We start from the raw sequence: 15,048 nt of genomic DNA, 5'->3' as shown, positions 1-15,048 counted from the left end.
TGAGCAGTAAGGGGTAGGTACACTGTTGAGACAGGTTTTAGACAAACTTGTTGCAACAGAGCAAAGAGAATTTTATCTGAAATCTCAATACTTTATTTGTTACGTGGGTACAGCTCATTTCAAAATAAGGGCTATATCCATACAAAACTCGAGGGGCACTCAGCATGGTGGATCTGTTATACCCCTGTACCAGGTAGCCTCAATCATCAACCATCAGTGCACAATGTCTCACTCGGATTTCCTCCTCAAACACAACCATGTACTTTTCCTGTAGTAATGTTAATGCAGACGTGGTAAACTGATCCATTATTATGGTTGCTAGCTTATCATCACTAACAAAATCACATGTTCATAAAGTGGATGTTTTAAAGCGATGAGTTCCTTGATATTTGTTAGCAACTCATAATTAATTAGTGATTTTTTTTTAAATTAAAAAGGACATTAGGCTTTAAAGTTTAGAAGTGAAAAGGGTCCATTCACAAGTAGTGACACACCTTATATTAATAACAAATTCCACTTTAAACTATATTTAGATTTTTTTTCATGAAAGACATATGGCTATTTTTATTAATTTCCAAAAATATTCCATAGTGATCTATCAGTTAATTGGTTAAAATTCTAATATTCTTCAATGGTTAGCCCTTCCAAGTTTAAAATTGAACAATCAATTTACCAGTAGTCTGTTTTCCTTAATGACACAGAGCTGTTTGGCCCACTGCCCAAAGCGCTTCTTCCTCAGTAGAAAGGCACAGATCCTGCAATCTTTTACCAAGTCCATGGAGGCTTCCTCTGAGGGCCACTGATGGGTCAGCTGCTGACCTTTCCCATCTTCCTCCTCTTCATCGTATGATTCATATGAGCTACTCATCACATCCGAGTCATTATCTGTGTGAAGCAATTGGTATATTTTCAATGAAACATTGCAATCTGCAGGAGATTCAGCAGTTCTGGTATGGTTCACAAGTCACAGCTCTAAGGTTGTTTGACATCAGTCTGCATTTTTAGTAAGCTCAATATACCTAGCCTTTTGTTCTTCTTTGTTCCTCTCCTATTTTGGACACTACCAAACTAACTCAGATGATCATGATTCTATCCAGTGTGTCAGCATTCTACATTCTTTGCTCATTCAGCACAAGTAATGAGTCAAATAGAACTGGGTTCATGATTCAACTTTCTTTGAAAGAGATGCTTATCCTAATTACATCTGTTTATTTTCTTAATATGATTTGCTCCTTGTGCTCAGCTACATGAATAATTTTGTAACTGATATCAGGCATTATATAATTCAAATAAAAATTGCTCTGATATCAGAAAAGGTGACTTTGAGATGCTAAGAAGACCCAAAGATGGAAATGTGCATTGGTGAACATCAACTGAAAACAGGAACAGGTGTGGCTGCAATGCCCCCCATTGTCAAATTGTCTCTCAAAGTTTGCACGTGAATAATACCCACTTGAGCAAGGTACTGACTGGTCTGTGAGCAGCATCAATACAGCCATATGCCAGTATTGAGCTTTTGCAAGAGGATGGGAAGAGGAGAAAATGAGCAAGAATAAGAAAAAAAGTCTATGCCACATGAAGAATGCCCTGTGTTTGTGCACTGTATAAAACAGTCTTCTTGCACAGAGTGGGGTAGAATCCAGCAGCGCTGTGTGAATATAAAGTGGGTTCAGCTGCTAGCAGGAAATGTTCCAAAGTTACAGTATCCACACATACAAGGTTAATCCATCTTTTGCAGTATCAGGTGATGATCCTGCAGTGTATTTCCAACACTTCCAGTTTTTATTTCAGATCTTTTGTAATTTGTAGTTGTTTTAAAGTCTTTATTTTACTGTATATTACAGCCGAGTGGCATATCCTGTGTATTTTATAATGCTCACTTTTCCAGCAGGCAATAAATCCTCACAATTTTCTGAAACCCTTTGACAGAAGAGTCAGCGAACATGTTATGAGTTCAGATTGAAACTACTCATCCTTCTAAATGTCATGTTGCGGGTATGGAAGCCTCTGCTGCTGACTTTTCCAATGCCATCATCAAAACGACTCTCTAATCGTGCAGCCAGAGCTGCCTCCTCATTGTATTTTGTTTTCCCATTGGAATGCTCCACTATCATCAAGTGTTCCGCCTAATAACCCAGCTGAGAATTGGCAACGCTGCTGAGGGCTCCCGAGTTTGAATGACATTCAAATCTAGATTGAATTGAGGCGCTTTGCATGGTAGAGCGTAGTTATTTCTGTGGTGAGCCATGAGCTTCTCATTTACAGTTTTTTAAACCATTTTTAACTCCTTAATCCAACACACTTGTTACCCTTTAAAAAGCATTTCTTATGGCCAATGTAGAAAGACACAATGGCTCTAACTTTAATTTGAGAATGTGCTATGGGGGCCTGATGGAGGTGGTCTGATGGTAGGCAGGAAATTCAGAAGCTCAGCCTGTCAGCAAGTGGCCTTCTAGCTCAGCCACCACGTTATCACTTTATTTCCTGTTCAATTAACAGCAGTGGGTGTCAAGTGGGGCCACATGGTGTGTTCTAGTAGTTAAAGGTGAAACCTAAAGATCCAAGTTAAAGGAGTTTGGAACAGGAACAAAAGAGAAGCAAGTGACAGATTGGAGTTCAGATGGGCAAAGGCTGCGCCTTGTGTCAGTGATGCTTCCCTGGGGATTGTGAGGAGTGGGAGAGAGATAGGGCCGAACTTTCACTCCCATGTCGGGAGTGTAGATTTGGGAAAATTTCCAACCCTACATACCCAGATCAGAAGAAGGTCCCCTGAACGGTCAAATTTTCTTTCTGATGTTGGGTGCTAACTGGAGTCGGGCCCACTGATTCCCCGGAAAGAGTTTGGAGGCAGCCACAAGGGTTGCCGAGTTTGGAGGCAGCCACAAGGGTTGCCAAGTGTGGAGGCAGCCTATTTAAAAGGCTTGCCTCGGTGCTCTGTGACTTCTAACTGATAGATCCCTATGGAATATTTTTGGAAGTTAGTCAAAATAGCCATATGTCCTTTTTGAAAAAAAATCTAAATGTAGTTTAAAGTGCAAACTATACTTTTTACGGCATATGTTATTAACATGAAGTGTATCACTACTTTTCACTTCTAAACAGTAAGCAGCCCTCAGAGCCCTCACCCTCTCACACACTCCCAATGCCCCATCCATGTCAACTCATGCCGGCCCAGGCCCCCAACCACCCCCATGGCCCTCATACCCTCCATGCCAATTTAGTGCCAACTCATGACCCTCCTCAGTCCTCAACTGCAGGCTGGCTATTTTTTTAAATTTAAAGGGCAGGCTCTTTAAATGACTGACAGCTTGGCAGTTCCAAAGACCTTTTCCATTTTTTATGCACATTCATGTCTATTCTTAATAATCCCAAAGGGATTAATAATCTCCAAAAATGTACTTTATGTCTCCAAATATTTCCAGCAGGTTTAGACCTTTCCCTCAGATGTCTAAAGCCCATGAATTGTATTTCAGAAACCTGGGTGACGAAAATTGCTTCCATTTGAAGCCAGCTGCACTTTTAAATGTGCTACTGCCTCCGTGAACGCGGACATGTGAAATACCTCCCACCCCTGTTTTCCACACACCCCACCCCTGGTGAAAATGGTGGACGCTGGGTTCAGGGGCGGGACTTCCGGTTTACAGGCTCCGGCGTCATTTTGGTTAAGGCACAGAAACCTCCCGGCTTTACGAAAATTCAGGCCATAGTCTTCCTTACCAAGAAGAAGAAGAAAATAGAACGGAGACCAAGGCGGTATATTAGGAGGAGGTCAGCAGCAGGCATGTGGTGTCATGCTTCTGGATTCAGTGCAGCACTTTAATGATCTGACCTGCTCAAGAAAAGGCGAGTGCAGTTGTATATTCACCAAAATCCGACTGTGTGCATCTTCACAACCTCTCATTCTGTTTTGTCGAGCCCAATCCTACACATTACCCTTTACACTCACTTAACTGGCTGTTGCACGCATCCTTTTCTTTCCATGCACTTGCTGAGATCCTCATCTATCTATCTATCCACCACTCACCATTATTCTTGTCATGCCTTAATTGTTACTGTGTTTCACTGGCAAGTTCCAGGAAGCCTGCAGGGAAACCCCTGGGCCCAACATTAAAGTGGAAGCAACATGACAATATTGCTTTAATTGAGAGATTAATATATGGAAATTGGCAGCATGCCTCTTCCAAGGAGGTTGTACACAGGCAGCCTGACACGCTGAAGTCAAATGTGGAAGTTGGCGGGCTGGAGCCAGCTACCTGATGTGCTATCGTGTCCACCACTTCTTATTCCCAACCACATCCCATCCTCCGTGCTGTTTCATGTCAATATTCAGCCCCTAAATGCAGAGAAAAATATAACTGCACCTGGAAGAAGTTTGCTTGTTTAAAATTTAATTAACTTTTCTGCAGAAAGAATATGATTTTGCTCGATAAAGATTTAATTCATGATGCCTGATCTTAGCTCTCACTCTGTCCTGCTGTAATTATGATTAAGTGAGGGGCAAAAGTAATTGCTCTTACAGCATTGCTTGTAGGCTAGGAGAAGCAGCAGTGTTTCTTCTCAGTCCACTGAGCTACCTTCCTCCCTGTCATTCGTTTGCCCAGCCAGCCCCATCCCCGGTCATTAGAGTTCGCATCTGTTGACTCCCAACCCCCCCTACTATTAGAAGTTGGATTACCCCCAGCCTACATCCATCTCCAGGTACCCAATCATCCCCAGAGTCACCCCAGAAGACACCTTCCCTCCCCACTGAGAACCCACTAATGCAGCAGCAGGTGGAAATAAAAAGAACATTGTGAAGTAAAAACTCCAACTATGTGTTTCCCAACTGAAATTCCTCCCCCACAACCCTACTTATGAAATGTTCCCCTGTCAAAATTGGGGTCAACCTTTTAAAAATGTTTTTAATGTTTGAGTAGATGAAAGTCCGCTTGTGGTTGTGACAATCCTCCAACCTAATAACCTGTATTTGTTGCTGAATATTGGTTGAAGCAAACACAGATTGAGTTTTGGTGAAGACCTCCATTCTGTTTGCAACCCTGAACTCTTCGTAACTTGCCAATTCAACTCTTGATCCACTCCCTTCTAACTTCTCTTTTTTGCCTTTCTACACTGTTCCAGTGGAGCTTAGCATAAGCTTGATGAACAGTCTTTTATCTTTATATTAGGTGCATTACCCCTGGCCTTGACATCAACTTTAACAACTTCAGACCTTGATGAAAGTTCCCATTTTCTCTCTGACAGTCAGTTCTGGCAATGCGGGATGGGTGTACAGGTATTTCCGGGGCTGGGGAGATCGCTACTTGGAGTGGGCACTGTTAGGAGCACCACTGGTGGGATGACAGCACTGTTGGTGTCTATCTGCTTCCTTCATTCCTTCTTCCACTAAATTCCCGGGTCACTAGAGCCTGCTTCCCCTTGTGATGTTTCACACTACTTTTTCTATATAGTCGCCTCTCTGCTTCGTATATGCCTTTTATTTCTTTGACTTCTTTCACTATGGGCCTCAGTAAAAGTACTCTGAATTGTGCGATTTTCGCTTCAATGGGGGCCAGATGCAGGATAGAGTCGGGCCTGCCGACCAAAGAAGCAGAGCATAGGCAGCCACAGGGGTGAGCGAGCGTCCAGGTGGGTTAGTTAGAAGACTTGCCTCAGTTCTCTAGGACTTCATCTCAGTTGTTTCAGAAGCTGTTAGGACCTCCAGCCTTCATCCCCCACATAACCTTAATCCCCAAACGAGCACTTCCCCCATGGTCCCTCATACCCTTCATGTCAATTCATGCTCCCACCATACCACATGGCCCTACATAGCCTCCATTCTACCTCCATAGCCACTCATCCAGTATCCATCATGGAAAGACCTCATCAGCCATGGGGAGTTGAAAAAAAACTTATAATGATCTAAAAGAGCTCTTACTCATAAAAACTTGATAGAGAAAAAAATCTCATTCTTAAAACCTATTCAAAGTTTTAAAATCTCAAGTGGTTCATCTCTTATAAAATCAACCTTCTATTCAGACGCCAGAAAGACATCAAATCCTTTAACAGCCTCTTTAAACTGTCAATCAAACTAACTCCAGAACACCCTGGTGAGATATTTGCATAAAAGCAAAATACTGCAGATGCTGGAAATCTGAAACAAAAACAGAGTTGACATTTTGAGTCTATATGATCCTCCTTCAGAGCTCTGAAGAAGGGTCATACGGACTTGAAACATTAACTCTGTTCTTCTCTCTCCACAGATGCCGTCAGACTTGCTGGGCTTTTCCAGCATTTTCTGTTTTTTGTTTCTGGTGAGATATTTATAGCTTTTGAAACTCAACAATAATAGCACTTGGAGAAATGTCAACAAAGGGCTCTACTGAAACTGCATGACCAGATCTTACAGATTTTTTCTAACCTGCAGCAGATGGTCTGTCAATCAAAGCAGACCAGCAGAGGTTTTTTTTAAATTCTAAGTGATGCTGCAGCCTGTTTTCTTTTTGAAGGTTAAAGAGCAGGGATTTAAAAAACTTCAGGTCATGACAGTTTTACACACCTTATCCACCCTTCAAGAACATTTACATCTACTCCATAAATCTATGGCTCACACGTTGTGGGTTAAGGCCCTTGCAAGAGCCAAAATGGGGCCTGTTTGAACTCAGCACTGAGTTCAAGGGGCCCTGCTGAGTTCAGGTTTTCCTCCTGTGTGAATCATGCCCCTCCCCAAAAATTAGATGTCAGAAATTGGGGCAGGACTTCTCTTCCGCCATTTTTAAAAACCTAACACTACGAGTTTCTTCTAAAGCATAAGATATGAATTACAACATACCATGTAATGTCTTACATGCGTAATTAATAATATTGATGCCTTTTTATATAAATGGACAATAAAATAATTAAATATTATGTAACTACATGAATGCTTATGTTCTCCAATGATCCTGGTGAGTGGGTAATTATTGTCAGCATCTTCATAATAGCCATCCTCGATAGAGTTTGGTGGACTGGAACTGTCTGAAAAAATGGGAAAATTAGAAAAAGACGTTTTTTAAAAATCCGAAACAGTGCTGATCATGTTGACTAACTGAACTAGCATACAAAAAATAGACTTGCATTTATATAGTACCTTTCACAATCTCAGAATGTTCCAAAGCCCTATACAACCAATGAAATACTTTTGAAGTGTGGAAGCTGTTATAATGTAGAAAACATGGCAGCCAAATTGTGAAAGCAAGGCCCCACAAACAGCAATATGGGGCAGAACTTTCCCCCCGTGATGTCCGCAAGGAAGCGCAATGCGCTCCCTGTGCGGGTGGGGGGATTCCCTGAGCCGAGTTAGCCCTGAGTTAGGTGCTGCCTCAGGGAGATTGGCTCCACAATAAAAAAATCTTTAAGAAGTAGAAAAAAAAATTCCCTGACATGTCCCCTCATGTGACACTGTCACATGAGTTGGGACATGTCCATCACTTTTAAATACACTTTTATTACATTTTTAAAAACTTACATGAAACCTCGTCCCGCCCGTGGATGAGGTTTCATGCTTTTTCCAATGCCTGCCAGGGCTCGGCCCACTAATTACTTTAATGACTTTGTCAATGGCCTCAATTGGCCATTGACAGGTCGGCGGGCACACAACTGATTCTGCTGAGCCCCCACTGACCTGAAAATTTAAATGGGGCAAGGTGACATCGGGAGTTCCGCCTGACGTCATCTCGCGTCATTTGACACATCGGCGAGCAGGCCCCGCCCCCCGCTCGCCGACCGGGAAATCCCGGCCATAAAAATCCATGATTTCCCCCCTCAAACAATTCCATCGAGTTACTGGGACATTACTCTTAAAAAATATATATAAATATGTTTTTGAGGGCCAAGTGGTTTTTAAATGAAAGTTAATTGTAAAATATTTTTTGATCATTTTGCTCTCCAACAATGTTGGAGAGTGCAGTATTCTATTTTCATGTTTTTACACTTTTTTGAGTACTGTGATCCCATTTCATACAGTCCTCAAGTACATCCTTTTACTTATGCAGTTCCTAAAATATTAATAGAGCCTCATTATTCCTCACTTGTTTGCTTGAGGATTATCTTGATGCCTCATAAATATTTTACTATTTGCCTTTCTCATAACACCTTTATTTACTGACTTAAAAGTCCTCTCCCATTTCGACCACGTTTTAAATTTGGCCACTCTCTTTATTTAAGAAGACAGCTATGGAGAATTTATTAAACATCCTTATATTTTACTGATTCCCTCAACATTTTTTTTAAAGCAGGCATCCCAGAATTATCTTCTTTGCCATTGGTCTCCCAGCCCCCTCTCTTAACGGGTACTTCCAAAGGTGCTGGTTGCATTCGCCTACCTTGCCCATTCAGTGATTCTTTATTGTTAGCTCAGTTTTGGTAAGCTATTCTCCACTGGGGCATCACTGTTGCACCCATTCCTTTCTTTAACTGGTATTGACATGCACATGCTTTCCATTAGTGAATCATTGGTCAGCAATCAAGGAATCTTTTGTCATCCTTGCTCAGGGAGGCCAAGGCCAATAGTATTTCCCCCAGCTGAGATTAGCTAATTCAGCACAGACTAGGAATCAACCTTTTTTTTAAAAACAATTTCAGTTATCAGGATTGCTCTCTAGCTAACAGTTGAACCCAATTCATAATTTAAAGAACTTGTTAGACCTTATAAATTTAAAGAAATTATCTTTTTTGGTGCTATTAACAATCCTAATTTGTAAAACCTTCTTGCACCTAATAAGTATTTTTGTTTGGCTATGTGATAATTGCCTGACTTAAATAAGATGTGCTCAGTTTGCAAATGAGGTATTCGGATAATATAAAGCAAGGACTCCACTGAATAATGGATATCGGAGTAGGTTCACGCCTGACTTTACTGCAAAAACCTGGTTAGCAATTAATGAAACAAGACACAACTTCCTAGTTTAAATGGAAGGGTGAGGATGAAGGTGGAGGTATGAAGGATCTCCCAAGGCACAGTTCACACCTCATTAGATTTTCTGTAAAGGTTGTTTTTCCCATACAGTTCATCGGTGCTACTGCATTTCAGAACCACTCCTCGTCCCACTCTATAACTGAAGCTAGAATTTGCAAGAAACGTTCCCTCTTTTTTTGGAATGTGCAGGTCATTTATTTAAGTGCATAGCCCCTGTGATTTGTTTTGCATGGTTGTGTACGGTAATTTAAAAGGGTCCAGCTTGTATGTGGCCTGCATAGGGACCTTTGCATTGCTGTGTGGCTGTGCAGCATTGCTTGTATGTCCCTGTTTCCAGCTTGGCACATTATACCAATGGGAACACAATGCAGGACAAAGCCTAAATACAGCAAAAATATTGTTGTCATGGTAACCTGCTGTTAGACTCTCACCTTAGTTACATATCATGTGATTGCTGTACATTATCCTTTTAAGCCTACTTATTATAAGCATATCATTTTAAGTGTTGGTTATTGATAAAACAATCACAATATAAAACATATGCAATATTTTTAACGCAGGCAAGAATGATATAAGAAGGGTGGAAGAATTTGCAGATGGGGAGGAATGTTCATGCCAACACACAGAGAGAAACCACTTGAGGATAGCTGCAGCATTTTCAGATCAAAATACATATGAGGCTGAATTTCTTATTCCTTCACTTCCCCCACCTCCACAAGAGCATTATAAATGAAAAATGTCATGCTTTGTTCTCTGACTTCAACACATTCATCAAAAGCCACAATGCTATGCTTCCTTTGTGATTTTTAAACAATCCCAATCCCTTACAAAATAGTATACAGTATTCCAAACTTAAAAAGCTGTAACTACAAACAAGAGATACATTAAACCATGACAGACTCAGTCATTTATTCTATTTTTTATAAAAAATATCGAGGTATTTCCTTAGATGTTAAACTGGCAAAACTGGACGCAATGGGATTTAAGATGAAAGAAATATAAATCATCTGAAGTGAGTGAATATCTTGGTGCTCCAGCCTGAGTTAGCGGATATTACAGTTCTGTCCATCATTGTCCAGAAAGAACAATTTAGCCGCATACAAGGTACCCAGGAAAGATCTCATCGGATAGCTAAAAAATCTTCAAGAATATTGCAATGCAGAATTTTCCTTTGGTAAGCATCTTGAAACAGATACACTTTTTTTTATTCGCTCATGGGATGTGGGTGTCGCTGGCTAAGCCAGTATTTACTGCCCAACCCTAATTGCCCTTGAGAGGTGCTGGTGAGCTGCCTTCTTGAACAGCTGCAGTCCACGTATTGTAGGAACACCCACAGTGCTGTTAGGAAGGGAGTTCCAGGATTTTGACCCAGTGACAGTGAAAGAATGGTGATATATTTCCAAGTCAGGATGGTGGGTGACTTGGAGGGGAACTTGCAGCAGTGGTGTTCCCATGCATTTGCTGCCCTTGTCCTTCTAGGTGGTAGAGGTCACAGGTTTGAAAGGTGTGAATAAAATAGAGAGGGAGACTATGGTCTTCACCTAATAATAGTTTGTAAAACTTAGATTCTTAGACATCAGATTGAAAACTGCTTAATGGATTAATCACTGTAACAACACCATTAATCATATTAGGCATCATTAAAATGCTGGAGATTGAACCTTTACAGCAAATCACAACAATTAGGGGTGAAGGGACCATGAAAGATTTAGATATTTTCAAAAAAATCCAGGTAGTACTGTGTGGTCTCTTGTTGGTGATACTGCAGACTTCAAGATAATTGCCCACCCAAAAGAAATTTGCAATCGAACCTGAGTAAGTTTAGCTTTTCAACTCCTTTTCATGACTTGATTAGAAATAACAATTAGTATTGGGACCCAAACATCTTGCGGGGACTGGGTATCACCTAAATTAAATATTCCAGGCAAAAATCTGTACCAATCTGCATGCACCTAGATAATGTAGGTCATTACAAACTATTTCAGCTTGCCCAGAATAAGAGGCAGCCTTGCTTGAAGGGAGGCAAATTCAAAACCAGGGAAAACCATGAAGAAATGGCCAATCTCTAAAACAGACTTTATTGGGAAATGGTGGAAGCATTTGGTATTAGTTCAGATGCAAAGTAACACTTTTGACCATGCAGCACTCCCTCAGCACTGAATTTAAGTGCCAATCTAGAATATGTACTTATTTCTTTGAAGCAGAATTTAAAACCCACATTCCTGCCTCCCAACCTTTTCACTCAGAGGGAAAACTTCTACCACTGAGCTAAGGCTGACATCATAGTTTGTTATATTTTTACAGCTCACATTGCTTTAGTCAATTTTTATTCACTATTCAAATTTCTATAGGGTTCTGCCAATCTCTTACTGGAGTATTCCTACGGATATTCAAGGTGATTATTTCTGATGCAAAACTATTGTCATATATAGACATTAGAGTCAAAATTGCACTAAGGAGTTATTATTTCAGGCAGTCTAATGCAATGGACACAATTTGCTTTTACATACATACAAAATTAAAGCAAAATTAACTTCAGAATCATAACAATCCTTGAGAGAGGAAAAGTGCAAATATTTCAGTTGTTAATTTATGGGATAGAACCTCTCTCAGCTACAGAGAGAAGCAGCAAAGCTTCAGGGAATATTTCAGGCAGTCTAGCTAAATCTATTATCTTATATGATGACATTAAATCTACTGTTTAGTTCCACAACCTGATTAAGAAAAATCCAATATACTGTGTGGAATCCAGATTACAGCGGTAAATATAAAAATGGCCATCTGTTTAGTACAAGATTATTTTGATGACCAGGGACATCAATGTGAAAGCAAACCCTTTGCAGAAGAGTTTTAATCAAATACAGATTGTAGGCTACTGTAGCTGCAAAATGGGGTCCTGAGAAAGTGGTATTCTCTGGTTTAGTTAGGACATTGCTTACATTACAATATTTCATTAACAGCATAAATATTTAAAGGTTGAAGAGATGTAAGTGTGGACTGAAGGGGAGCTTGGTTGTTCCTGCATTTGTATCTTACGGACCTGGGACTTGTTCTGTAAACCTTCTGGAACCACGTTTCAGCTGACTGTCTGCTTTATACCCTATAGGCAGTCTTGGCTGAACAACTGCATGATGTCAGTTGCTGAATCAGTAAGATTTTGGCCTTCATTTGTGGTCAAGCATATAAACTAGATTGAAAGATTGCAACATCATTAATAAAGAAAATTAACCACTATAAAATAACCATTTGCCACTCCTGACTTTGGGGTATGTACATTTGTTTGAATCATTCTCTTAAGCTGCACAGACAATATTACAAGAATCATGACTGGGATGAGTAACAATTCACAGACTCAGATTATTGCTAGAAATGTTCTTTCCTCGTGTTTTTTTTTTGATTCATTCAAGTGATGTGGACATCACTGGCAAGGTCAGCATTTATTACTGATCCCTAATGCCCTTAGGTAGGTGGTGGTGAGCCATCTTCTTAAATACAACTCAATGCCTTGCTAGGCCATTTCAGAGGACAGTTAGGAGTCAACCACATTGTTGTGAGCCACATATACACCAAACTGGTTAAGAACGTCAGATTTCCTTCCCTAAAAGACATTAGCGAACCAGGTGGGTTTTTACAACAATTCAATAGTTTTGTCGTCACTTTTACTGATAGAGCTTTTTAACACCAGACATTATTGAATCACTTGAATATAAATTCCACAGCTGGTGTGGTGGAATTTGAACTCATGTCCCTGGATCATTATCCTAGACCTCTGGATTGTTAGTCCAACAATATAATCACTGTGCTACCTGCACATATGTCAATTTAATTGCACTTACAACCAGTGGTAAGGCGCACTCTTCTTGTCCAAGGGAGACTTGTAAACTGAAAGGAAATGAGAGGACCAGCATAATAATCCCATGTTCATCTTGCCACCTGAATTCAGCATGTCTGATGCAGAAGGTTGATACAGATGGCTTACTATTTCAATCATTTGGTAAGAAGACAAATGGCAGCTCTGTCACTTTAAAAATAATTCAGGTGTTTCCTCCTCACATGAACAGGATACCTACTGCGAGAGGTGATGTACTCGGGAACTTTTCCTGGGCTTAATGGAACAGCTTCTTCATAATAATCTTCAGGTGGTGGCGTTGTGGGGAGAGGGGGTGGTGTATCAGATATGCCCTGAATAAGAGAGAAAGTTGTTTTATAAAGCAGAATCTCAGCACTTGAATTTCAGTACCATTACTGTATCCACATATGCAAGGTCCCACAAACAGTGATAACAACTAGATCATGTGTCTCACTGCCATTTGTTGTTAAAACGAAAGACTTGCATTTATATAGCACTTCTTGCAACCACCCAGATGTCTTAAAGCACTTTGAAGTGAATGAACTAAATTTTGAAGTGTAGTCAGTTTTATAATGTAGGAAATGTAACAGCTAATTTGCACTCAGCAAACTCCCAGGAGCAGCAATTGTGATGATAATCAGGTAATCTGGTTTTTTTTGTGATTGGGGAATAAATGTTGGCCAGGACACTGGAGATAACTCCCCTGTTCTTCTTTAGAACAGTGTCATGGGATCTTTTACATCCACCCGAGCAAGTAAATGGGGCCTCACTTTAACATCCCATCCAAAAGGTGGCATCTCCTACAGTGCAATGGTCCCTCATTACTGCACTCGAATGTTAGCCTTAATTTTTGTGCTCGAGTCCTGGAATGGGATTTGAACCCAGAACCTTGCAATTCGAAGATAAAGGTACTAACAACTGAGCCACAGCTGACAAGGGATAAACATTGACCAAGACACCAGGGAGAATTTCCCTTCATTTTTCTTGAATGGGACCATGGGATCTTTACATCCACGTGAGAAGGCAGACATGGCTTCAGTTAAACATTTTGTCCAAAAGTGCTTCAAGTCTTGGCTAAATCTAGCCAACACCAGCAGCCAATTAAATCACGTGGTTGACATAATGAACAACAACTGAATCCAAAACTCAACTTAGTTCCTTAACTTATTTGGTCTCCTTGTAATCTTCGCCTTGTTTTTAGGCCTTTATTCAAGGCTGTTTTTCAGTTGTGTTTTTTTTTAAATGTCAGCTATTTGGGGGCTGCATTTTGTAGGTTGGCATGTGTGTAAAACAGTGGGGAAAATTGTATTGTTGGCTTGTCAGTACATAACCATCCAGTGATAACTCAATTTTCTATTAATTCTATTGCCCAAAAAAAACCACAATTAACAAAAGAAGGGTTAAAATCATAACTAATTTTACAGTTATTAATTGAACAAATCGTTTGATTAAGTAAAAAGATTTGTTAAAGTCAACCCATCAATGATTAGAGCTATTTATTGACTTGATTTGTCAGAAATAAAATCACAACACCCACCCCTTTGCTACACTGATTATTTCTATAGAATAAATGATGGTCCCAGGTACTCAAAACTCACCAATTTGGAATGGAGAATTTCTGGTGATGGCATATTAATCTGGTTTCCATCCTTATACTCCTCCTGTATGTCTTTAAAGTCACGTAGTTCACAATCTACATTTGCACAAACAAAATTCATACTTTACCTATTGTGTACATAACACAAAAAGGTTCATGAAGTGGTTTAGCTTAGCAATTAGTGTTACTTGCATTTATTTACAGACCGAGCGTCGCAGGAACAGTGAGATAAGAATGAGCTGATGAGCCCAAGCTCATCAGAACTGGAAATATGCGTTATACCCTTCTCCTTCATTACTCCTTCATATAGCGTGTTTTCTTCACAATACTCATTGACAATTAATTGTTGGTCACAAGTATTCTTTTCTGTAATACTTCATTTTGACTTCCCTGCCTACATTTTCTTCTCTTTTCATACTGAGGACTCCTGAGTCACATACTTACTTCAGAGTCTCAACAGTCTGATAACCAAAGGGGAATTTGAGACAGCATTATTCACAGCAATGTTTGTAGTAATATCAGGAAATTCTTCTTCATACATATCTGTGGATGCAGTAATCATGTAAGCTATATTGTAATTTTTCTTATTCGCTCATGTTGCTAGGCTAGCATTTATTGCCCAATTGCCACTGAGTTTAAGAGTCAACTCAGAGTCAGCCTATTCTGCCA

At 40.1% G+C, this 15,048-nt stretch overlaps 1 protein-coding gene across 2 annotated transcripts in view; it reads right to left on the bottom strand.

The window, feature by feature from the left end:
• The window catches only part of afap1l1a (actin filament associated protein 1-like 1a), a 225,950-nt gene that overhangs the window by 72,290 nt on the left and 138,612 nt on the right, over nt 1–15,048 (bottom strand). For both annotated transcript variants that reach the window (XM_078550584.1, XM_078550583.1), the window contains exons 4-7: nt 14,381–14,475; nt 13,003–13,114; nt 6,895–6,993; nt 674–885 (exon numbers count right to left, since the gene is read on the bottom strand). In XM_078550584.1, coding sequence (XP_078406710.1) covers nt 674–885; nt 6,895–6,993; nt 13,003–13,114; nt 14,381–14,475 — 518 coding nt within the window. The remainder of the gene's footprint in view (nt 1–673; nt 886–6,894; nt 6,994–13,002; nt 13,115–14,380; nt 14,476–15,048) is intronic.

The sequence above is a fragment of the Cetorhinus maximus genome, chromosome 10 (assembly GCF_964194155.1).
Source record: "Cetorhinus maximus chromosome 10, sCetMax3.hap1.1, whole genome shotgun sequence".
Lineage (NCBI taxonomy): Eukaryota > Metazoa > Chordata > Chondrichthyes > Lamniformes > Cetorhinidae > Cetorhinus > Cetorhinus maximus.
Note: the sequence above shows the minus strand (reverse complement) of the source record. Positions and strands in the feature narration are given on the sequence as shown.